Source organism: Agelaius tricolor, unplaced genomic scaffold (assembly GCF_023055355.1).
Source record: "Agelaius tricolor isolate 1412-34295 unplaced genomic scaffold, bAgeTri1.0.p SCAF_13, whole genome shotgun sequence".
Lineage (NCBI taxonomy): Eukaryota > Metazoa > Chordata > Aves > Passeriformes > Icteridae > Agelaius > Agelaius tricolor.
In genome coordinates this window covers 22,405,419-22,432,636 of record NW_027269273.1, presented here as the reverse complement: position 1 = coordinate 22,432,636, position 27,218 = coordinate 22,405,419, and the positions used below count along the sequence as shown (strand labels likewise).

At 36.0% G+C, this 27,218-nt stretch overlaps 1 protein-coding gene across 1 annotated transcript in view; it reads left to right on the top strand.

The window, feature by feature from the left end:
* LOC139595648 (adhesion G protein-coupled receptor A3-like) overlaps positions 1 to 26,032 on the top strand; it is a 158,353-nt gene extending 132,321 nt beyond the window's left edge. Inside the window, exons 16-17 of the mRNA XM_071439187.1 lie at positions 18,239 to 18,334; positions 21,490 to 26,032. Of these exons, the coding sequence (XP_071295288.1) occupies positions 18,239 to 18,334; positions 21,490 to 22,711 (1,318 nt within the window). The 3' untranslated portion in view covers positions 22,712 to 26,032. The remainder of the gene's footprint in view (positions 1 to 18,238; positions 18,335 to 21,489) is intronic.
* The last annotated feature ends 1,186 nt before the right edge of the window (positions 26,033 to 27,218 follow it).

The window sequence follows — 27,218 nt, the reverse complement described above, 5'->3', positions numbered from 1 at the left end:
TGGCTTGGGTTGGGAGGGATCTTAAAGATAATGTAGTGATATTTCTTAGATACTATCTGCAAAACACTATTCCCACGTTTCTTGTTTCAATATTTGTTATTGAAACAAGATAAGGAAGGAGAAAGGCCATATTGCTGAAATAGCTTTTCTAAATTTTTTGCATTTAATAAATTACAATTGAATATAAGAAAAACCATGTTTCCCTTCTAGCTATTGTGTTCATTTTATTCACCAAAGTAAGACTTATATCACAATATCAAAATAAGTTATTATATTGTTATATTGGATATTAAAATTATCTAAAAGTAACAGCCTTTTTGAAATTTTAGTTTTATTTAATTATAGAGCTAATATTTTGAACATTGCTACATTGCTTCTGAAGACAGTTTTAGTAACTGTCATTCAAAGATGACTAAACACAAGTAATACAGAAATGCTGATCATTGTAGACAGATTATGTTCTGTCTTATCAGCCCACCAACTTAGGGAAGTTCTGAAAAAAACCAAAAAAAACACCACAAACCAACCAAACAAAATCTACCAAAAACCCCACTCAAACAAAAAGAATTAAAATGCTGGAAGGAACCTTAGCCAGAACAAACAGAACAATTCTGCCCCTTGAGGTATAAAAGCTAGAGATAATGAAAAAGAGAAGCTTAAAAACAAAACAAGAAGTTTAAATCTGTATATCACAAATTAAAGGAAGAGACAGGATTGCAGAACCTAAGGGTACTTGGAATTTGGTTTGATACTTCAAGGACATACTGGTATTATGTGCTATTTAGCATGATCACTCTTAAATGCTGATATATGTTCAGATGGAGTCAAGGATGTAACTGAAAGGTCTGCAGAGGAAAAGGGTATAAAATTGCAATGAGGGAAACAATTTCATTAATTCTTTTTACTGAATTTCAACTTGAAGCCAATTTTATTTCCATCAGATGGGGATAAAATTATCTTTGGTCAAAGGCAACTTTTAATCCAGGTTTGAATTAATTATTCTACCCAAGAAAATTTCCAGTAAAATGAAAATATTAAAATAGTATTGAGGTTCACTGGTGTATGGAGTAGTATGGAGTAGCAATATATTGTCATTGGTATCCTGAGAAAGTTTTTGCACTTTGCATGGGCCATATAAATATTCATTGCGGACAGCATTGGATTGCCAGGGTATGGTGCCATAGCATGGAGGTATTTTCCTGCCAACTCTTAATCAAACAGGAGAAGTGATCAGAGCTTTTCTGCTCCACCTTCAATGTGAGTGATGGAATTGTGGAGTCACTCACACAAAGATGGTAACAGAGCCTCCTGCTTTGCTTGTAGTTCCACTTCATCTGGCTTGTGATTCAAAATTCCAAAAGTTCCTTCTCATGGAGAAGTTGGCAATACTGTTCTTCAAAACTGACCTGAAAGCACTACCAAATACTTTAAGTCAATTTGAATGCACTACCAAGTACTTAAAGTGAATGATCCCCAGAGGATAGGATCCTCCTTGATGTGAACTGATTTCAAGAGCATGTCAAAATCAGGGTAGAAAAAGGATTTTGTTGCTGTCATAACTTCATTAGCTAAGGTGCACACGATGTTGACACTTTTCAGAGTAGAAATACAGTAATAGCAAATCTTTGAGAGATATTGAGGTAAAAGGTGTAGTTTTATCTTTTTTTTTTTTTAAGAACAGTGTCTGAGCTACTTCGTATGGAGGAAAAGAAATGGGTTATGATTATTGCAAAAGAAACATATGTCACCTTGCTACTTGTAAGCAAGATACTAAACAGCATAGCAAGTCACTTAGATCCATTCAACTAAAACTCTCATCTATGCTATGGCTATTGACAAACATAGCCAAAAAAAGACAATTACCACACCTCAGTGATACCTGGACATTTAATGAGGAAATTATGGGCTTGGGATAGAAATTTTAACTACATGAGTTATGTAGTTACGGCAATTGCAAGCTTTCAAAATTGTGAGCTTCCTGAAGACTTAAAATTAATTCTATGATATTTTCAGCTTTGAAAGGCTTGAACTGCAACATGCTGATCTGCAGAACTGTGTACTATTAGATTGAATTTTCAGCTGCTTTTATCCTGAGGTCACATCTAGGTATTTCCTGGAAATTCAGAATTCTTGTCACACTGTCCTTTGCCTCAGTGGCTTTTAGCACTTGAGCTACTCATATACATAATTGTAGAGGGTAAGTTGGAGGGTGGGTAAGCTTGATAAAATGCTCCGTGCTTTGATATGCTGCTCCAGGCAAAATGTAAAATGCTGATTGGAAATTTTACAAGTTCAAGGATTTTTAGAAGATAATATATTCAGACTCCAATGGGGGCTTTGTAGGAAACTTTATCAGATTTGAAAGAACTAAATATTTTCTCAGATGATTCTCTGGTGTCATATAGATTAAACTTGATTATGCAAGAATGCTGTAAAGATAAATGCCTAAGATCTTTTCAAGTGTGCTTATTGTAATTGTATGGACAAAGAACTAAGCATTCCCATCTGCATGAAATTATCTTCACCACAATTACAGAAAAGAATATCTGACTTTTAATAGTAGATGATTGTACTCATTAATTAGTGAGAAAAATTAGTCACATTAGATACAAATTCTTTCTTACAAGAATTCTTCTGTGAGAAAGATAGAACTTAAAGTTTGTTACAGGACACTTGTCTTAAGTAGGCATCTGTATACATCCAGCTTAACTGTAATGAAAACCCTGATGTTGCAAGAAAATATAAGTCATGGAGATTTATGAAGCATGTTGTGCAGACTGATAAACTGCAATGTCACAGAAATGAGAATGCTGCAGGCAGCCAACTAATGTGATATAGGATTGTGCAATAAATAGTCTGATAATAACTGCAGTACAGTACAATCAACTGTGCATTTGAACTATATATATATATATATATAATGTGGTATAGGACATAGTAGGTGTTGCATTTACCAATATATTGCCACTATTCCATAAAGTAATTTTGGCTAAAACATATTATCAAATTCCAAGAGTAAATGCTGAACAAAAAAAATTTTTATCTTAAAATATGGCTTATCTTAAAATAAACTAGCAATAAAACACAAATATATATTTTTTTATTCACATATATCTATATATTAGCAGTGGTAGTTTTAAATACATAATTTTAATGTTTTGCAATATTTTTCTTTATTAATGAATGGAAAAATTCAAGGAAATTAAATTATATTCCTTGGACACACAAAATTAGTGAAGTCCACAGATATGCATATTACATTAAATATGTTGGAGCACATTTATGTATAACTGTTGCAAATTCCATTTCAGACCTGGCTTATTCTATGCATACTTCCTGTCAAATATGTGTGATAATCTCTGGTTTATGCCTGTTTGGAAGGAGGGCTTAAAAGTCTTGGGAGGAAAAGCTGCATTAGATTAATTCACTTGGTTTTGAGTTGAGACACCATGGAAAATTATACATAAAGTTCCACTGATCTCCCTGACATTGTACATCCTAAGTAGTTGAAACCCATCACTGGAAATGTGGATGACTCAAGTTAGTGTTCATTGAAAATTCCAAATGAAAAGGCATTGAAGAGAAAATCATGCAACAAATAATAAGCTTAAATTGCAGCAAGGGGTAAAGAGGTTAGTATTAGGAAAATATTTCAACTTACGAAAACAGTTGACAATTAAAACAGGTTACCTGGAAGGCTATGGGAACTCTGTCCCAAGCAATTTGTTAACATGGATTAGATAAGGCCAAGCCAGTCATGACAGATGTTTAATGTGACCCTGACTCAGAGCTTTTGAGTGGACTAGATGATCTCCTGATGTTCATTCCTGCCCAACAATTCTGTTACTAGTAAACCAAGGATTTTTCCTAACAATATTTCCATTTTTCAACCCTTATTTGCTGCTGAATTTCTAGTCTCGTTGGGCTCATAAGAAAGTCCTGTGTTTCATTATGCAAGCAAATTCTGACAGAAGAGACTTTGAAACTAATGTGTTCCAAATATGCCTTCAGTGTTTGGAAATGTTATGAGTCTTGTAGAAACTGACTGCTGATCCTGCAGGTATTTTTATTCAGGTACCACCTTACTATACGAAATGTAACAAAGAAATTAGGCCACCTTCTGCTCTGAAACACATGTACTCACACTGGATTTTCAGTGGGAGTTAGATGTATTTAGTCACAAGAATATTTTGGTTCACAGGTTGAAAATACTGCTCATTGCTACCTAAAAAATTTTTTTTTGTAAATATTCTGTAATTTTAATGATAAAGATTAAAATATATTAGATATTATATACTGAAATTACCTTACTAAAATAGAATGTCCAGGTTAAACTTTATGCCTGTATTGATTGAGTACTCATTCAGACAAAGGGGTAATGCCATTTTTATTGGATTACACTTAGTAATCAGAGAATCATTCAGGATTTTAAGTTTATCAGAAAGTGAACATTGGTGAGGTTTTCTGTGAAGGAAAACTTGAGCACACGAGATACCTGACTTATTTATCTGTAAGAGATACCTAGTATTGTTTTAGCTATTAATTATGAGGTAAGAGAACTATGATTACAGAAGACCATTTGTGTTTACTTTTCAATATTTCTGAACAATGTCAAGAAAAATCATGAGTGGTCAGTCACACAATCTTGCTGCCTTTTCATATTGGAGGAACTTGCAGACATTGCCAGAAAAAAAAAAGGTACCTCTACAGGGAGAGTTCCTTTCCACTCTGGAAATCTATATCTGGAATTACTGATGTCTCTAAAACTCTTTCTCGTGAATCCAAAAGATAAGGACCAGGAATTGTGGGCAAATCACAACCTCTGTTATTTGCAAATTAGCTAACCCATGCTGGCTATTATTTATAGGTAAGGCATTTTTGGCTGTTTAATGTGGATTATTATACTCGTGTTATTGTCATATAAGAATGGTGTTAAACTTGTCTACTTGTATATCTCAGTCATCCATTAGAGGTGTTGCAGAAGCAACCAATTATCCATATTCCCTCTTCATGCTTCTAAGAGAGTGTTTTCCAACTAGAGAGAACATTTCCTTCTGAGGTTCTGGCATTGCTAAATCAAATAATTATTGTACCTAGCAAAGCTAGGCAGCCTTTTGACCCGGAAAGCTGAGCAATGAGATGCTCTTACAGTTTTGTGAAGATGTCTGTTTATTCCATTTCAAATCTATTTTTTCTATGTTCATAACTTTCTAGAAATGACACATCGTTTCTAGCTTTTGTTGTTTAATATTTATCGATTAATGTTTATAAAAATAACTCTATCCCTGCTTTTCCTTTTCTTTCAAAGTTTCATGATCACTTCCGGTTGAGTGCTCAAAAAAACCCTATGATTTTTTTTAAAGCTTAACTTTTGACCTCTTTATAAATGATGGAAAATCTTTCTTTTTGCTTCAGGTTAAAATCTGGGATAGGGATCACCAGAAATAGATTTCTGTGTATGTCAGCTTTTAAAAAATAGGAAAAAGCAAATGTTCATGCCATCATCATACATAAAAGATTTTCCATAGCTCACCTTAGTAATACAAAGACCGACAACAGCAAAACCCCTCAACATTAAAGTTAAAAATCAGGGTTGACATTCATGAACTCATGCAATTGTACCTTTGTTTCTTACTTTTCAATAGGGTGAACTAAGGACAAAATGTCAACCTGAATTTTTGTCAATAAATCTAAATCTCCATGGTTTTGTGGAGTCAAGTCATTAATTGAACAGTACTTTCTATGGGTTAACAGCAGGCTAATCTATATTTTTTTTTTCTAATATAAAATTAAAAAAGAATACTCCTTGCTGCCTCTAGATTAGCAGCAGATTGAATTACATCCTATGGATTGTGAAAGAGAAAGTGTTCCAGAAACAAGCCAAAAGTCTTAAAACCATCTAAAAAATAAGTTATTTTCAGCATGTTCTAATGCTTCCCTGCTGCTTGTTACCTTTAATAAAAGCTTCTTGCTAAGTTTTAAGTTCTTGGCTACCTGCATATCTGTCAAGATGAAAAATTTGAAGTTGTAGAAATGGATAACATTGCATAAATCCTAATGTAATATTTTCTCCACAAAAAACCAAAAACATTTGTCTTTTCCTTTTTGAAAACTTTAGGGATGAAACTTCACTAAGGTTCTTTACAGAGTAGGTTAGTTTCTGAAAAAGAATAATGCAGTTGTGTAGTAAAAATTGAGCAAGTCTGCATGGCACATGGAGCTTGATCGAAGGAAGTGAAGATAATGCGCTTGGATAAGTAATGAATGAACAACCTATTAAACACAATAACGGGGTTTATACATAGCATAAATTTCTCCTTGGTTTCAGCTGTTCTTGGCTGGCTACAGCCACAGCTGTAAGCATTGTTGGTGGGATGTGGAGCAGGGTCTCCCTCTGAGTTCCATTGTCTCCTATCTTGGTTATATTTTGACTGCATTGCACTGTTCTAAAGAACTCAGACTTTATTCTTATTTCTTAAGAACTCTGAATTTATTTGAAAATTTATATTGCAAGTATATTTGAGGTTTGAAAATATATGAAATACATTTATATTGAAAAATATTCAGAACAAATCTGAAAATTTAGGAGTTTTCAAGCTATGCTCACTCACCTGTGAATTAGTCCACTCTGAGTAGTACATATGTTTCAATTTACATATTAATATATACCAGAAGAGCAGTGGTTGAAAGAAGCCTTCTCTCAGCACTGACAGCTGGTATGGATGGACCCTCATAAGCCTGAAAAGATAACAATGAATAATAAGTTAATTATAGGGTCATAAATAAATAAGATTGGCAGAAACATCTGTAAGTCATCAAGTTTAACTCTCCTTTCAAAGCAGATCCAACTTAAAAGTGAGCTCAGGTTCTCACCTAGGTCAGTTTTGAAAATCTGCAAGGACTTCTTCCTCTTGTTCTGGCTCTGTATCCTTTTAGCATTCATATTGGATGGACCACAAACATGAAATGTAAGGCCCGAAATAAATCACCAAAAAAATCACCCAATCCCATCAAAATTCAGGAATATGTTACGAATTGAAATACATGGAAGCAAAGCTGTCATTACTAAGGATTCCTGATGGGAAAAAAGATAGGAGGTAATGAAATGTGCTTAAAAATGTTGGAATACCACTAAAAAAAGTCAAGGAGAGAAGTTATTCACAATTAATCAAATTAATAGATTTTGGATTTCCACTATTTTCTTTTTGTTTTAGTTTATTAAGGTGTAAGTAGTGGTTACATGTAAAATAGTTGCCTGTTCCAAATGTTGCCAGCTGTAAAATTGGATTTTCATTCATTCATGGAAGAGGACAACTTTTTTGCTATGTCTTCTTATTCTGAAAAGGAAAATAAACTTAAGATTGAGAAGTGATTATGCAAGAGAGATGCAGAAAAAATTATGATTAAAAAAAATTGAAATATTTTATCTTTGTATTTTGAATTTTTTACTTGACCTATAGTTTGCAGCCTCACATTTTAGATTTCTGGTGCATAAATTTTCAGACTCTATTCTTTGTGGACTGCAATTTAATTGTTGAAGGAAGCATTCTATTCTGTCCTGCTGCTCTGTATAAGGACTGAGATTTTTTTTCCACAGGAAGTAATTGTGAACAAAGACAATACAAGGGTAGAAAGAAAAACAACCCCAAACCAAAAAGGCACATGTCTAACTTATACAGGCACCTTGTACATAATAGTTTATTTGCAATGTTTCCTTGTGCAGTAAAGGAAATAAAGCAAAAATGTGTGCCTTCAGGATCTCTATGTCAAAGCACTGAGGCTATATTTTAGGATTTTAACATCTGTGCCTTGCCCTGGCTTTATCTGACTGTTTCCAGATGGTTTTCTGTATGATTGAAAGCAGCATCAGTGTGAACCAACACCATGTCTACTACTTTTTCTTAACTTTAATAGATGCTCCCTCCTCAACTCATGACCTGTGGCAAACCCTAAAAATGCTAGAATTATTTAAAAAAATCAAAATATTTTAAAATTGGAACCAAATTAAAACACAGAGTCCCTTCCTTTACCACAGAGGTCTTTAGAGGAATTCAAAACCTGCATGTATGCTTTTCATGTCTGAAAAAATTCCGTTTGGGAAACTGTTTGATCTCTTCTCAAAAGATGGGGGTTTGATAGCTGAAAGCTTGGTAGCTGAAAAGATTCAACAGAAAGGGTTTTGTGGTTTCCATGGATCTTCTGTGTAAATGCTTTTCAATTTTAAATGGCCCTCTGGGTTTGTGACTGAATACTTCTTGTAGACCAGGAAGATTTAATAATCCAAATCATATTATTTTTATTTAGTGTGTGGTTTCTTCATGTCTTAAACAAGACTGTTTGTCCTCTCACTTTGCCTGAGGATACATCTTGCTATAGCTGTGTGATTAGATTTTAGATACATGCAGTTGAAAATAAACCAAATTACCTAACTAAATGGAAGGTAGCAGTAAATTGTGATTAGCACATAATTGTAAACTTCACAATTGTAAATTGTAAAGAGATGCAGAAGTTGGAAACACTAAATGTTTAAATTTGGGGATGTAGTGCCTAATCATTAACAATACTTTGAAGATGAGGAATTTATTACCTTATTAGTAAAATTCTCAGAAACAGTAAGAATGCTTTAATACTTTGAAGTATTAATATTTAATATAATTATATATTAATAATATATATAATAAATTTATAAAAATATATGTAAATATATATAATATATATTAATATTTAAAATATATAGAGATACTTCCATATATTTTCTATACACAGTCTAAATATGTCTTGAGTATGGTGTATGGGTTTCATTTAAGAATATGCATAGGAAATGCTGAACAAATCTAGAGGGATGAAATTTACCACTGTTCTGTGCACTTCATAGGAAAACACTTTATGAGGACATATCAACCTATCAAATATGACTTATCAAATATTAAAAATATGTATGTTGCACGGTGGCCATAATGTGTGTTATTTTAAAGTTGTTCTGAGAGGACTCAAACAGTAACAATGCAGTCACTGCTATGTGAGAGAAACCAGCTGATGCATTCAGCAGTTTTACATACAATTATGTCTGAAGCTGTAATTTTCATTTTCATTGAAGAAGGACAGTTTGGGGTTTTTTGCAGAAATGGCAGATTTCCCGGGGCAACATTAAATTTCCTAAACTGATTACTTTAATGGCTTGTATCAATCAAACAGGCTGTAAAAGATGCTTGAAATGTTTCAGAGCCAGCTGAAGAGATAAATATGCTTTTTAGCTTTCTCACTACTATATTCTCTCTGTAACTAGTTACACTAACATTCATCATATAGGAATTAATAAACTAAATTTAAAATTGTGATATTAACATAAAAAAGCAGGATATTTTTGAAGACTGAATTTAGGATTCCTGTTTGCTAAGTTTTGAACGATTAAAGCTCACATTTTCACATTTCACATATTATCATCTGTAATGGAAAAAGGGAAAATTATTCTTATTTTTATTTTGGTCTCATTAAAGAAACAGTTTGTTTAGGGATGTGTCTGTCGTTGAACTTTTCATGTCTAATAACTCGGCTGTAGTTGGTCTGAGATCGATAGAGATCATTAAACTTCTCTAGGTTCCACATGACTGCCTGGGCAGGTGAATAACAAAGACAAATCCCTCGACATAAGGGAGGGCTGAAGTTACAGAGAGAGGCAGAACTGTGGGAAAGATCTCAAAGGGACCTTGCAATGTTTCAAACACCAAAGACAAATGTAAAATTTATAGAAAATCAGATTTGAGCTTTTCCCACATAAAAGTTCAGCTTAGAAAGCTAAGATTCTTTATCACCTGCCCTCTGGAACAGGGGCGTAATTTTGCATCAAAAGATATAAGGCTTGCCAAAAATGTGCAAATTAACAATGTAGTTTCTTTAGAAATGCACATCTTTGAAGTGTTTCTCATATTTTTCACTTTCTTCTAAACAATTTTAACTCCCCCTGGCACTTTGGGCAAAGATCTTGCTCTTCCTATAAGATCATTGACTTACATCAGAGAAAAAGGAAAAGAATACATGAATTTAGAAGAACAGAATTAGCATGGTCTCTCTAGAGCTATTTTCATGAGTTCCTGTATTCTCTTTTCATTGTCTGTTTGCACATATCTGTCTTAAATGCTCAGCTGAGCAAATCTAAGAACAAAGCTGCTGGGTCGACCATTAAAGTCCCCATCTTTGTGACATTGATTGCTTGGTCATTAATATTTTCTGAATGATTCTCTGTGTGTACAGTGAAAGAGTTTAACAGAAAATAAAACTGAGAGTATTACTCCTATGTTACCAGTGAATCTTATGCAATTGAAATTATTTAGCTCTAACTTGTCATTATAGCTCATAATAAAAATTAATGCTTCAGAATATCTTTTTTTAATACAACAAATATACTTCATGACTAAATCCAAAAATATATCAAGTAGTGAATAAATAACCTCTGAATCAACTCTCAAAGCTTCTCGTTCTATGAAAGTTAAAAATACTGTATGTTCAGGTCATTTGAGAATTACAGACTTTCAAAGCAAGGACTTGAATGGTCTGTTTAAACTTTTTAAAAATTACTGCAGAAGAAATAAGATTCTTCTTGAGAAAAAAACATTGCCTAAAAGGCAACTGAGTGTCAAAAACTTAAAATGCATGAAACACAGGGGAATTCAGGAAGTTATGTTGGTCACTGCTATAATAAAATACGGGATTGACATAAATTCCTTTTTAAAATTATTGTTTAAAAATTTAGTCATAGGAGAACATAGACCAGAGCTCCTTGTCAGTGACTTTCACAGTCAAACCAAATTAAAATATATGTCCTCATGATAGTAATTTTATTTGGTTCCTTTGGCAGCCTCAATGAAATACTAGCTCAAGCAAAACCAAAGAAATCCATATTTTCTGTTTAAAATGCAAGGTGGTTCTACTGACAATCATAGGACATTGCTTCTAATATAAAGTGATCTGAGTATTAAATATGTGACAATATAGGAGTACAGTACTTATTATCTTTAGGCTTTACTTTTCATTTCACTTTCATATTATATAAAATGCCATTGGCACATATAGGCTGCCGTCAAAATTTCTTGTCTTGATGAGGGTTGGTAGTTAATGGTTCTTTCCTCCCCTTTGAAAGGCAGAGGGACATGGTGGTAATTGGCTTTCTGGAGGTGTACTGCAATGCTTGCTGAAGCAGTTGTGTTCGATTCAGTAGACTGGAACTGCAAAGTGATTTCAGCTAACAGCTCCACGCCAGAGTGGTCAAACACCTGGAAAAATGAGGTAGCAATGAATACCTCCAAACAAGGGTTTCAGCCATTTTACTGCTAGAAATTAACTGTGGAAACAGAATTGAAAGGGCTGCTTTGTTCTCTAGGATAATTATAATCATGTAAATAAAAAATACTCAAAGCATAAGTATTATTTCTCCTCCCATGATTTCTCTCCGAGCATTACCGTAAACAGTGTTCTCTCTATAAGCATCATACCTTTGAACTTTTTCAAATTCTGAATCTTTAAGAAATACTAATAAATGTATTTTCTTTCTCATCAACATGATGCTTAATATTTTACTTACTTCTTCCCTTCACAAGTGCATTCAGGATGGATTCCTACTTACCCTGACTTAAATAATTTAGTAATTAAAATAAGCAGGAATAGAAGTCAATAGAGCTAAACTACAGCATGGAATAAACTGTAAGAATCATCTCTGTCTGATTTCCAGCAGCCCTCAAGGCATTCTCCAATAAACCAAGGAAAAAAGTCAAGGTGTCTTTGTTTCTTAGATACAAGAGGTCTTCAATTAGTCTAGTTTACTGAGAGACAATACAGTTATCTCTATGTAAATGAATCTCCTTTCTCTTCTAAATTTTCTCTGAACGTTTTTTTGAGTTCCTGAATTAGTCTTTTATCTTTTTGTTACATGCATTTTTATTTTTCTGTCCTCTCTGCTGGCTTAGACTGTCTCATGTGGTCCTGGTAAAGCAAACTGCAACTGTACTCTCAGCCTGCAAATTCCTTTTCATCTGCAAAATTCTGCATAAGTCATAATGGCTTGAGCCAGGGTCTGCCCTGGGTGGGAGGGCAGAGACACAGAGTGAATACCCAGGGCAGTGGGCTCGCAGCAGAGCAGCTGTGGATATGACAGCCTGGTCAGAGAGAGAGAAAGCCAGATAAGCTTTCCCATGAAGTGGTCTGGGAAGTTTTAGGGAGGTAGAGAGAAAGAATGGTAAACAAGTGGTAAACAATCTGCAGCTGGTGTTTTGAACAAGTTGTTTTTCCCCTAAGGTCTTTACCGAAGAGTGGTTCCTTAATTAACCAGTTGGGTCACAGGTGTTAGTGAGAACCAGTCAGGTTCTGGGTGAATGAGGTTGGTTATAAATATCATGAGACTGTAATAAAAATACCTGTTTTGCCTTCTGATTGTGGATGGAGTGTGTCACTACCCTTCTTGTTCCTGACTCAATGGTGACAAGAAGCAAATAGGTTTGAAGCTGTTTGTTAGATGAGGTTTCAGATCTTCTGACACTGACTAACATTGTCCCACTTTATTGCCCATGTTCCTGTGACTCTTTAAGGACAGATGAAGAAAGGAATTTAAACTCCGTTCTCATGGCCAATTTTAATAAAAAAACAGAGGCTAGTTTTGTCTAATAGAGGCCTGGACATCTTAAGCTGAGCAAACAAATCTGCAGAGACTTTTCTTAATCAATTTTTTTTTAATTAATCTTTCTGTGGGTTAGTGTCTGCCTCTAAATGGAAAAGATTATACATATTCTCAGAAGGAAATTTTGACAATTAATTAATTAATGTTTGCAAAGCTCTTAAGTTGCAATAAGATCTAGAAAGAAGGGGTATATATAAAATGAATTAATAACTACCTGTCCAGTGACCTTTGCTGCTTCTGTGCTGAGTGAAATGTCTTATGGGGAAAAAAAAAATGGACTGTGAATGGGCAGTTAAAGAGAATAACAATAGTGGCACATAAAAGGTGATAATAGGGTTTTCACACAATCCTTACTTCTGCTGTTGTTTACCATTTAAAGCTTGACTTACAAAAGCAGAGTTTATTTTAGCATTATTAGTAGATTCTTTTTCTTTTTTTTTGTTTTTAATCTGTATTCTCCATCTTTAGATCTCCTTTGCAGACAGGAGAAAAGCACTGCAGGAAACATGGGTTATTTCTCTTCAAAAAGGTCATTGAGAAAAACAAACATAGTATTTGTAAATATGTTCGTAAGTCAAGACTATCTGGGAATATAAAAAGTATATTCTCAGAATCCCATAATTTCTAAAAGTTTTATTTTTATTTTATCAAAATTCCCAGGAAAAAGGACCACAAAATGATGTGATGCATGAAAGATTCAGGAAGAATAATTTGAAAATCAGGCTCATAAATTCAGCTTTCTACAGATCAGCTACTTATCTGTCTGCCTGCCTCCTGGGTACTTGAACAGTGGCATCTGCTTAGCTCTGAAGTTAATGACCATTTTCTCTATGAATTATTTTCACAAAGATGTTAAAACCAAATCCAAGCTCAAGGAAAAAGAAAAGGGAAAGTCTTCTTGCTGTGACTGTTCTTTTATTTTGATGTTTATTTTGCAAGTGGCTAGTCTTCCTGTTTGACCTGTGCCCTAAACATAAGTAGAGCTAAACTGATAATTTTTTTTAATTGGTACAACAGGCAGAAAAGAAATTAATGCTTCAGTGGTTTCTTTATATATATCTAACATGTACCTTTCTAGATTTGTGCATGCAGAGAGGAATAAAGTTAAATATATGTACATCTTAATCAAGTAGTATCTGCAATAAGGACTATTTGAAGCCTTTTAAATGACTTCCTGATATATTTCCATTTTGCCAACCTCTGCAGAAAAAAAACCCTTATAGTCAGTCTTGCATTACAGCCATAAAGGCAATTTTTTCCAGACTGAGAACCTTGACTCTGAAATTTTCTTTTTGGAAAATTTCAGAGTCAAGGTTTTCAGTCTGGAAGAAATTGGGGCTAGAGAGTAGCCAGACACTCAAACAAGAAATTTACCACTGGGTAGAAATCTGCTTTTACTTGCTGACTTACTGTGTAACATTTATGAAAATAAACTTAGCAGAATATACTGTATGTTAAGTTATCAGAATGGATGCTGCCTGCAGGCCATTGCAGTCACTCCTGCTGACATTATCCTGTTTCTATCAGCCTGGCTGTGTAGCTCCCAGTATTTTGTGGTAGAGTTCTCCTTACAAGAGGAGTTCTTGCTGAAGGGAAGCTGGGGAACAGTAAGGCAGGATGTCAACAGAGGGGCATCTCCTCCAGCAGTGTCTGCTGCTCTCTTGGGGGGGTTGTGTTCTTGTCAGTGCATGTAATAAGAAATATTGTGCTTGCTGGTCTCAGGCAGTCTCTGCAGCAGAAACTTGGGGGTTCCCTGTGATGTTCAAGGAAAGGGATTCCTGCAGATCACTGCCCACCATTGCTCATCTGTGTCTGCACAGCCCAGTGCTCAGGCCCTAGGTGCTGCTGCACTGCAGCTGAGAGGTGAGAGTGCATCCTGCTGGGCCCTTCCAGGCTGGTTTTAATCTAGTTAGCTTGGATAACAATGTTAGTGAAGATGTGATGGAATGAGCTTCAGTAAATAAATGTATGCTGATGTACAAGCCTGCTAGGAATCCTCAGGACATCCCTGGGTGGCCAGCAACAACAATGTACAAATTTGAAAACCTCTTCCCAAGGGCTATTGAAGCAAGGGCTTGGCAGTTTCTTCAAAGCCCCAAATCATCCCACTGATAGTTTATAGCTTTCCCTGTAAAACAATTTGAAAATATTATATAAGTTAACTGCTTGTCAAGATAAAATTATAGCTGGAAAAAGAATTTTCATTTTCTCCCTGGGTTTTCCTAGTCTTTAAAGATTTGCATGCATGGTTATCATGACTACAGCCAGTCTGTGTTTTCTGCCTTCACCATAACAGTCACATTGCTCTTCTTACTGCTGCATACAGGGTTCAGGTACTGGCAGCCTGAGTCTCACTTGTTTGTGTTCTTGAATGGTAGAAGAGTAACACAAGCAGATGAAATTGGCTCTGGGTTACTTCATGTTCTCTTTTGAAGATGAGACACCCCACTGGCGTAATGAGAAAAATTAGAAAATCAATTCAGAAGTAGAAAAGGCAATTGGAAGACTAAAGCTGTTGACTGAGCCAAAGGACAGTGACCTTTAAAGCTTTAAAGTTCTAAGATAGTTATAAGAGGAAATAGGAAATGAAAGGTAGGCAAACACTATAGGGAAAATATATTTTTTTTTAATAGGAAAATATTCTTGGGGTGGGGGGAAGGATGGTTGAAAAGCATGTATTTGCTCAGTCTACAAGGTTCACACTTCTGGTAGAGCTTTATTACTCCTTTATTCTGTGAGCAAGCATTACTGGACAGGAGCATAGCCCTTCAATTTTCCTCTTGTATGGCTGAAAGACACCAAAAGTTGGCTGCAGCAGCCTAAGAAGCAGAACCAGCATCTTTCCAGTTACAACCCTTACACTTGGACTGCTTTAACTGGGCTGGAAAACCTGTTCTGTGAACAAGCCCAGGTGGTGCTATTCCAAATACCAGTGAAGATTGGTATTAAGGCTGCACAGGGAAGAGCACACACAGGTCCTGCACAGGTCAGGCATTGGCTCAGTGAGTACTGGGCCGGCCCCACCCTGGGCAGGGGATCATTACATGACATTATATCCATCCTGCTCCTGCCTGAACTGAGACAGGGGCAGCTGCGTTTCTTGGGCTTGGGGACAAAATCCTTGATGCCTTGGCTTGCCCAGTCCCTCCATGTACAGTAACAGAGACGTGCCTTGAGTGTAAACATAGGATGGGAATTAAGGACTCTCATTTCCTGCATGACCTTGAACATCTAATCTCTCCTTGTTTCCTCTCTGTACAACAGGAACAATACTATTTATTGACCTCACAGGGGGCTGTAAGGCTAAATTAAATAATGTTAAAAACCATTTGATTCTTTTAGATAAAAGGTTTTCTAGAAGTATGAAAAATAGCTATTTCTTATCTATGTTTTTGTCACTTTTTTATTTATGCCCCATCAATTCTACTGCACTTTTTCTTTAGAATTATTTGCTTTATCCCATCTGCATGAAGAAGAAATTGATAACATCTCATGATGGCATAAAAAGTAATGTTTGAAAAGTCTGGTCTAAATTTATAAATTTCAAGTGTACTTCCTCACAACTAACACGTATATGAAACTTTTGATCAATGTCTTTTCTTTGGTGACTTTGCAATATGGTCTTTTCTTTTTTATTCACTGTTTAAGGTATCCATGACCTCACACAAATGGACAAGAGCACTTCTGCTCTTACAATTAATTTAACTTCTGTACCTTTGATTATCTTTTCTATTTGGTCTATTTTAATCCTATTCCTCTCTTGATAACTTTTCTTCTGTTCGACAGCTTTTATTTCACTTCACCCTTCAAGAATCTTGAACCCACCAATGAAGAATCATTTGTATACACTGTCATTTCTATTTGCTTTTTCTTTTTTTTTCCCCTCTCAGTGAGACAGGGGGGCGATGTGTGTGCAGTGTGATGTGCTGGATATCAGTACAGTGCACCTCAGGGACACTGAAACATTTGACTTCACTTTATGTTGTTTCTAGAATGTATTTTCTTGCTCTTAGCTCTGAGCCACAACAGGAATTGGCCAGATTTTGCCACATTTCTGCAGCACTGTGTAGCTAAAGTGCTTCCAGAACATCTGTTGCTACTGTTGTGTTCAGGAGCCTGCTGAAAGTGTGAGCTGTGAAGCAGATTATCTAACACCCAAATACTGGCTTGTCTGAAACTTTAGATAAGAATTGATTTATATGTATGTATCCAATCTGTAAAAAGTGGTGGCACTGCAAAAAAATGAAATTATAGGTTTCATTTTAGGTAAATTCTATGGTGTAATCACTTCAAATGAGTTCAAAGTGCAGTTTCCTGTACTTCTTTCTGTATTCCTATTTTTTCTACTCCTTACTATTTCTTAGATAAATTAGGATTAGCTTTTCCATGCCTCATTGCTGTACCCTAGTAATTTCCTGAATTTCAAAAATGCCATTGAAAATGTCTTTGTTAAAAATAATAACAAGCTATTAAGCTAGCTTATTCAACATGCTCAAGTCAAAAGATATTTACAATCATTAAACTGTAGTGGATGAATGAATTTTGTAGGAAGACAGCTTGTTCATTGGAATTTGTTGAGTTCTTCAGAATAAGCCAAGTGACTCCTACTCAGTGACTTTGAATTTAAAAAATCTGAAGGGCTTCCTGATGACTGCAAAATATGATTTTCTGTGGTCTGTTTACAGTTTAGACCATTAGGACAAAGATTGACTGTAAATACTAACATAAAATTTTCTGATGCCTGACCCATGATTCTGCTTTAGAAGAAGGTGGGAAAAGAGGTTAAGAAATTCTAACACTAATTCTGGGCTTGCATTAAATGCTGATTTATTTAGTCTTACTATTGCTCTGTTTCTGTAAAAATCCTACCTTGCAATGACTGCGAAATTTCCTAATATTTATAATACCTTAAATAAAACTAATGGCTAGATTGTGATCAGAATGTGCCCCGCAGGTTATCAGATTCCTCTTAGACCTGAGGGACACAGCAGCAGTGAGTGGGAAGTGTCTGTATCCCTGCACACAGTCTCCTCACCAAAGAAGTGGCTTGAAAAGAAGCTCATTTTGCCTGCTGACAGAGGAGGAGCATTGGTGAAGGCAGGAGATGAGTCGGGGTTTCAGGAACCAGCTGAGCTCCTGGGTGCAGTGGGACATTTTCCCTTTGCTGCTGAGCAGGGTCACTTCCAGCGGCGGGAATGGGGCCTGGGGCTCTGCACCTCAGAGACCACAGCACTGGGAGCGCTGTGCTCCAGGCACAGGTCTGTGCTTTGGTTATGTAAATGGAAAATGTGATGATGGTTCATTTTGCTGAATTTAAACATAGGCATGAAGGATGGCAAATTCAGTGAGAAAAGTGACTCCATATAAATATTCAAATTTCTGCTCTTTGTTACATAGAGTACAGTTCTTATTGTGACAGTACTTCATTCTTTGTTTTTCTGGTTTTAGGGACTTTTTTAATATTTCAGCAATATTTTATTCCCAAAATACTTCAGGAAGGTACAATTATTTAAAAAGTATTTTCAACTACAAGTCAGGCAAATTAAAATATCAGTTATTATCTCTCCACAGATTTTACCTGATTAGTGGTGGAGTTCCTTTCATTATATGTGGGATTACAGCAGCAACCAATATCAATAATTATGGGATTGAAGGCAATGCACCATAGTAAGTATAAACCACTATCATAACACCTTTAAGGAAAACAAGTTCTGTTTCTTATCCAAATAAATGTACCTGACTTCATAAAGGGTACAGGCATGCAATTTGGGATTATATCTGTTACAAAATTTTATTAAATATTAGTTGTGAAAGAGTAACATCTTAATCTGGAGCTTGCTGCTTCACCTCCAGCAATTTGACTCCATTACTGGTAACACAATCACCTTTCATTTACAGAATTATTCTTCATTTACATCTGAATAAGTGAAAGATATTAAAAATACCTAATGAATATCATATCTAATGCAGCTATTATTTATTTAAATATTTTCATTTCATTATCTACCTTGATTTGATATCCTTCTGGCAATTCAAAGCAATTTAAAAATAATGATGTAAGAAAAGGACAAGTAAAAATCTCTTCCCCACTTCCTCCACTCCCATCCCTCCATTAAAACCCAAATATTTTGGATTTTCACCACCTGGAAATGTTCCAGTCACAATGTCTGGCAATCCTGTCATAATCCCTTAATGTCCTTGTGTGTAGGGAGGTGTTCAGCAGACCTTCATCAAGCTCACCAGGCATGACATTGTTATTAATTCCTAATTCTTGGCATGAAGCATGAGGTATCCATAAGTACATTTAGTCTTTCCATAAAAGCATAGCAGAAAGTGAATTTGACTGCAAAGTTAAATACAGTGTGTATAACAGATCAGCATGGCAGTGACTGGCACACTAATGGATATTTTAGTACTCTGGCAGCACTAATACTCCAGAGGACATCACTCTTAGTTACTGCTTTGAGCATCTATTGTAACACATTTGAAACTGGTTATGTTCTGGGCATGAGAAGTGGCAACCAAGGAGAATGGGTTGTAAGTGAGCATCTGGCTCCTTAAAGACATTTTTATAGGTAATTGAAATTTAAATTCCAATAAGAAATCAGTGCATACCATGGCTAACTGTATGCTCTGCCTAGGGCCCAACACATATTTATATATTTATTCAAATTTATCCAATTAAACAGCCAGTTTATAATCTACAGTGTATTATAAAGCTCTATTATTTATGTTCATAAATATGACACATTTTTCATTTTGGTGCAGTTACTGGGGTTATACTTCTTTAATCATGTTAATGTAGCAAATCAATACCTGGTGCCACAGTGTGCATAGAAAACAAGGGACAGATGAGGAATGGTTATAAGATTGAGTAAAAAGTTTCTAATTCAGTGGCAGCATAGTGAGTTTTATGCCTTACTCATTTTTTATGGTATTAGTAAAGTAAATGTAGATGCACAAACTTGAACTTCTTTTTACCAAATAGATTTTGTAAGTGATCCACAATGAGATTCTACTTGAAATAACAGCAGCCCATGAGACTGTTCCACTTGGGAGCATTCTGCTCTCCACTTTGCATCAAATACACGGGGCTCAAATGTATTTCAAGTATTCACCTAGCTTTGTGTTCTCTACTTACCCAATTAAATGTAGGTGGTTATTTACCTATGTTTTCAAAATATTTTTCAGGGGATCTTTTCTTGTGCCTGTCTAACAGTAAATTGTGTACTCTTTGGAGTGTTTCTAAGTTCATTAATACATGTATGTATGTTTCTGTTTAAGATTCAGATTTAAAAAATTCAAAGTCATTATTCTGCAGGACTTTACTTTGCTGTAAAGTCCAGTGGGACTGTCTCTATTTAGCTGAAAAGTTCCCAGCCTGGGAGAAAAAAGTCATTCTGCCCTTTTTATAGTAACTTGTAGATAATTCCTGGCTTGACAAGAATCTGATATCAGAAGTTTTCTCACTGGAACTGGAGGAACTGCAACTAATCACACATGCCTAAATGAATATGAAGTGTCACACAGTGTCACTTTGAGAGCTGGAATCATCATGACAGATCACCTGGTCTGTCTTTCTGACCCAGTGGGAAATTAGCTATATCCAAACCATTCCTGACAGTTATTTATCTGAGGTACTTTAAATGCTCCCGTAATGGATAGACCACATTTCATTCCAACAGCGTATTATCCTAATTGTCCTAACAGCTAAGAAACTTTAAAAAAAATCTAATTTAGATCTTTCTTGCTGCAGTTTAAGCCCATTACTTCGTGCCCAAGTCCAAGAGATAAAGTAATTCCTCTTTCCAGAAATCCATGCAATATTTAGGATATAAGAACCTAGTAGCAGCTGTACTAGGCTATACTGCCAGCTCAGATCTCTGTCTGTAACCATGGCTAAAAGCAGATCATAGGGAAGAGTCAAAATGAGGCAAATATTCCTTCTCCCTCTAACCCATGTTCTGCCAGTTTCCATCTAGGATTTCATTAGTGTTTTCTTCTCCCATGTTTGTTTGATCAGATCATTCATACTTAAGACAGTCCTCTCAGACTCATGCTGGCCTGTGAGCTACTTTAAGCTGCTCTAAAACAGTCATGGTTATATTATTTAAAGGCTAGCAAACCATGATTATGCTACAATGATATTATGCTACTAACATATCACAAAGAGATCATCAGTTTCCCTAATTTTTCTGAGAACATTCAAATTGACATAGATGAACTCCCAGGAACTCTAGAAACAGTGCAGAATTCAGAAATGGCATATATCTTTGAGGTCTGCTCACTGCAGAAAGTGGTTACAGTTCAACTGGAAGAAGCCTTTTATCCTTTTTGGTACTCAGGCTGTTCTCTCACAAGAAGAAAATTCTGTAAGAGCAATCTTCAGGCTTAAGAATTTGTAGCAATGTTCATTGATACAAACCACTGAAATCTGTACATTTCTATTGCTCACATGGTGTGCATAAACTATGCCTCATTTGCTTTTTAATCAAAGTATTAGTGCTGACATTTTTAATAGCAGAAAAAAGGGTTGACATAAATGGTTTTACACTTCACTGCAATTCTGGAGTCTAAACTGACCTACATTTCTTGAAAATTTTCAGTTTTAATAATCTGTAAATTATAGCATATATTCTATTCTATTAAAAAATTAGAAAGTGATGCCTCAGTTTAATTAATATTAAAGATAGGCTCCCTCTATCCACAAGCTGAACTTCTGAGATACTTTTGTGTCATACTAGTCAGACAACTGTCAGTTGTCCATCACATCTAATGTGGGCTCTGAAATGTTCTTGACTCTCTCTTGTTGTTGTTTTCAGCTGCTGGATGGCCTGGGAGCCCAGCCTCGGTGCTTTTTACGGGCCAGTGGCATTCATTGTGCTGGTGACCTGTGTTTACTTTCTCTGCACGTACGTGCAGCTGAAGCGCCATCCCGAACGCAAGTATGAGCTGAAGGAAAAGACAGAGGATCCGCAGAGAATGCCAAGCACTGACATGGGCCATGGTCACATTACAGACTCTGTGTCCGTTCCCCAGGCAACCTGCCCCATGATTTCTTCTTCCTTATTGGAAAATGAGCATTCATTTAAGGCTCAGCTTCGAGCCGCAGCATTCACTTTGTTCCTGTTTACTGCCACTTGGACCTTTGGAGCACTTGCAGTGTCTCAAGGCCATTTCTTGGATATGATATTTAGCTGTCTTTATGGAGCTTTCTGTGTGACCTTGGGGCTTTTCATCCTGATCCATCACTGTGCAAAGCGAGACGATGTGTGGCATTGCTGGTGGTCCTGTTGCCCATCCAAAAGAAACACCTACTCTGTGCAAGTCAATGTGCGCCCAAAGGTCAACGTCAACGGCGACACCCAAGTTCACGCACCTTGTCTGCAGGAATCTCCATGTCCCAACAAGTCAGCTGTGTTCAATCACCCAGCAGCCAGCCACTGCAAACTCACCAACCTGCAAGCAGTGCAGAACCACGTTAACTGCCTGTCGCCCGTGACACCGTGCTGTGCAAAAATGCACTGTGATCAGCTGCTTGACGATGACGCTCACATTCACGTCCACAATGAGGGAACCTTCAGACCCAACATGCACATTCACAGATGTCTGAAAAGCAGAACTAAGCCACGTTACTTCAGTCGGCACAGGTCTGCAGGGGAAAGGGAGTATGCCTACCACATCCCCTCGAGCATCGACGGCAGCATCCACAGCTCCCACACAGACAGTCCCCACAGCACGCACGAGAGCCAGGTGGGCCACAGGCGGGCCTGCTGCTCCAAGAGTGACCCGTACCCCACTGTCAACCAGCCCGAGAGCAGCGACGCAAGTACTGTCATATACAGCTGTGGTAAAATGCCAGACAGTGACACTGTGCACCACCCAGCTCACTTTGAAATGCACCCACGGACACAGTCATTGCCATTTAACACAACAAATCACAACGGGATTCTCAAGGGAAACATGCATGAAGCCATGATATACAGCTCAGATAGTACGGGAAATATCAAAACTGGCCCTTGGAAAAATGAAACTACTGTGTAGTTCACGGGCCATCATAATGTGTTTTTTGCCCTAAACCATCGTTATCTTTGGTTTTTTTCCAAAATAAATATGGTGATATGTTTGTGTAGCTCATCAGTAAATTGTACAGCTTTTCATTTTCTTTGTAAGTGTTAAAGAAAGAGGGATAGTGACAGTTTTAAAGTGAAATTATTTTTAAAAGAAAGTTATAAAATTATTCTGAAAGTAATGAGAAAATGAAGTCTAGAAAATTGAATAAGAGAGGCAATATCCTTTTGTTTTACAGAATGGCATTTCTTTAGAAACATCATTTTCATTCATTGTTTTCACTTTCTTTCTGTAGTAACTTCAGACACTTTTTATAAACATATCAGCATCCTAAACTTTTACTTATTTATTTTTGTAGAAAAATATTATTACTGTGCCATGAATTTTAATCAGAAGTGGCTATGGTAGAAATGATAAACAGGATTTTATAAAATTGCAGCTTTTTAGATATACAAAAGTGATACTGCCTCTAAAAACCTTCTGTAGCATATGGCCTGTAAAGTCATGTAATGTACAGTCTCTGTTCTGTCTTTTTTCTTGTTGGAGAGAAGTGCTAGGTAATGTCTCTGTTACATCTTTGGTGCTGTATTGGTTGTATTTTGCATGACATATGTCAGGATATACCATTTGCTGTTTTATAGTGTTACATGTGTTTAAAAAAAAGAACAAAAAAAGTGTGGTACAAGGCTGTGACAAACCCTATTGATATTAATCTAGAGCATTATAAATCTACAGGAAAAAAAAATCACTCTGCACTAGTTTAAGTGGCACAATCCTTTGTATAAGGTTATATGATAGCTTTGATAAGGGTCCACTCTAATGTCTTTACAGAGCATGCACTACTCATTGTATGTGGCACTGTGCAGTGTAATAGCAATTGTCTCAACAGATTTTACACTTCTTTGTAAAGTATGCCTTTTAAACAAACCTGTAAGCTGTTCCACGGTAACCTTTCCACATCTGTTAAGGTAGAGCAGTTTTATCATTAACTCTTTGAGGACTACAGTTATTTTCTTAAAGTAGCTTATTCTAGTTCAGAGATACTGTATATATGATACTGTCTATTTAGTTACATGATCAATGTAGTCCAGAGTCGTCAAGAAAAAGGAAGTTCAGTAATTTTCTAAAAACACCTTCTTAGAATCCATCTATTAATTTCACCACTTGCTTTCTGAAAACCCATTTCCTCCCCTAGCAAATTTCAGATTGTCTTAATCCTTTAATGCAAATTTGACCTTCAGAGAAGCTCTTTATGTTCATGATTTCTGCTGAATTGTAGGGCATTCCAGGGTCAGTAGCATTCTCTATTAACAAGGCTCTTGGCAAGATTTTTTTCATATTTCCATGAACATCTGGACACAAAGCATCAACTCACAGTACAGAACTGCATCAGAATGATCCCTATATGAAATAAAACTGCTTTTTACAAATAGGAAGGGTGCGGAATAATAATAGATTTCAGAAAGTGAATGGGAGCATAGAGCTGTGAGAAAAATGTCTACAGTGGAAAGTGAACACTGGATCCAGAAATGAGAGAAAAAGCACAATTCTGTACAGCCACACAAGAAAGTTTGCTGTGATGTCTTCACACAGACTTATGTAATTGCTTCAGAGAGGAAATAGAAAATTCCATTGAGAGACCATCAGTCAGCGATTCTCTGTGTATATGTGGCAGAAATCTTCACTATATTTAAGCTCCATATTTTTCTGTTATAAGCAATTTATTAGACTCTACCTTCTTTTTTTTTTTAATATGTAGGAATAAATTTCCTAATAGTGTACATAAATGACAATTATAATTGTTAGAATGTTATAAAAACATGTAAGTCAGATGAATGTGTTCTGCAGTGTTGCAGGTGGGAATTAGTACTCAAAGGGTTAATGCTCAGTATCTGAGTGCAAGAAATCTTGTTTTTCTGTATTTTTGTAAATTTGAAATATATATTGTAAACTCCAGCAGTGCAATGTATCCATCTCAGATTGTGTATTTTTAAAAGGTGAGCAAGAAGAATGCACTAGGTGGTTGTCAAGTTTTAAGCCAATATTCAACGATTTCACGTCTGCTTCTTTAGCTAATACAAAAAAAAAAGACAAAACACTGAGCTTTATTATGTATATGCTGTATATGCTTGAACTGTCTCTAAACTAAAATACAGTATTTTTCTTTGTTTGCATACTGAAATATTTTCTGTTTCATAATTGTTTTCTTTTAATATTACTTTTACTCATTCCACATAGACAGTGACCCTAAATAAGCATAGACATAATGTGAAATCCACTTCTCTGTGTCTCAGCACTCTGTATATGTATATTCTGTAACAGTAAAATTGTAGGAAGTCTGTAGACCATTATGCAAAATATCACACACACACACAGAGCCAAGATGAAATACTCACTCTGCAAGAATCCACTCAGTAAGCTCCTTTATTCAGCTTGTGTTATAATCACCTCCGTTATTTTGTCTGAGAGGCCAATTCCATCTTCATAATGGCTTACAAAAAAGTAAATAGGTGCTGCTTTCCACAGAATATCTCTGGAATTCAAAAGTAAAATATTAAAACACTTTTCTTATTGTGTTAAAAATTAATTTAGTGAATATTTCTGGGTTAATTTGGAAGAGATGTGTTATGCAATAATCTGTTTGCATATTATTTTTTCAGAAAATATACAGTATATCTACAGAGTAGGAGACATGATATTAAATAAATATAAAAATGTTTTGTAACATCAAATTTGACCAAAATGCTTTTTATGCTTTTGACTTTTTTTTTTTCCTTAAGATAAATGACATAATTTCAATGCTTTGGAAGTCTGGTTTTGATTTATTGTGGGGTTTTGGTCAATTACAGTCAGTGAACCATTACTACTTTACCTGATTTTCTTCCCTATAAAAATAAAGTCAGTGAAATAACCAGAGTATGAGATATATTGTCCTAGTAAATTCCTCACGGACACACGTAACACATTTAAAAATCAGTTTTAGTTTTGGTGATTCATTGATGATAATAAAATGGTTGAACAGATTTTACTGTTCACTTTCTGTCTGAGATTAATCAAGAGGAATTTCTTCCAAAAAAAAAGATAACTTTCAGAGAATGATGCAATCAACAGAAATCTGAATAGCTGCTACCAGAATAAAAATATGCTCTTGCTGTGGTGTTGCTCTCTGCATATAGAAATTCCAGTTTTCATGACCGAATTTGAAGTCACATAGGCTGTTTCTGAGAAAACTTCCTACCCAGCCTCATATAATGAATTTGGGTGTCAAAATAAAGCATACATTTTTGCACATTATGTCTGGTCATACGTGTTGTTCCCAGGAATCCGCTGAGTGTGTCTGTGCTGATGGGACTGAGCAGTCGCGGGCAGTGGCCATGAGCAGCTGCTCTCCTCCACCACACAGCCGCCTGCCAGCTCCCCTGTGAGCACCCTGTCCAGGGTTAGCACACCACAGGGGCTTCGTGGGGCTGCAAGGCATTCATCCTGCCTGAACCAAAGCAAAGTGAGAGCTTAACACAAAGTCAAGGCCACCTTTGATGGGCCACACAGGCCATTGGGCAGCCCCCACTTGAACACTAAACAATGAAGGCAGAAAAATGGAATAGAAGTGGATTTAAGCAGTTTTAAGTCCTCCTCCCTCTATCTCTCTAAAGCACCTGCCTAGTAAGTCTACTGCCTACAGATAGCTACCAAATCCAAACAAACCTAGGCAAAATTAGGCAGCTGACCAAAAATTCTTGGTTAGCTGAAATGAGTGAAACAGCACAACCTAGTTAACAAACAGAGAAGCCCAAGCTGGAGAAAACCTCTCTGGATGCTCTGTCACAAAGATGTTTCAGGTTGGTTATGCGTGAAGACATGGAACTAGATCATGTCTGAAGATCTGAAATTGCTCTTGTGCAGACACTGTTAAGGCTTACAAAGCTGATTTCAACTCCACAAATTCAGAGGTAGCTTCCACTGTAAATTATATGCCTTTTCACAATGAAGAGATTATCTGACATTTCACTATTTGAGAAAAAGAAAGTTGTCATCCCAATCAGGCTAGTAACCTTTTTATCATAGGATCTTCTTTGCATGGAAACAAGAAAAAGGAGACCACCTGTACTCCCAATGAGTTTTTGCTGCCTATGAAAAGAAAGGTCAGGCTGATGAAGACATTGGCAGCTCAGCAGCTTCCTTGCCAGAACATAAATTCAAGTTCCTGTAGCAGCATCCTCCAGTTCAGAAAGAAGCTGTAGAACACAGCTGGATCAATCAGAATTCATTGGCTGAGTTTAAAGGCTGCCTGGCTGACTTCAGTTGAGCAATTTCAGTAGTAACTTGGTGCTCTAGGCAGCTTTTACTTGCTTAGTTAACTCCACAAGGAAACGAGCTTTTGGGTTGGCTGGTTGGGTTTTTTTTTGCTGTGCCCAGTTAATTATTTTCTAATTAGCAATTGAATAGCTAAGAAGAAAACTTACTCTACAAATTACCTTAA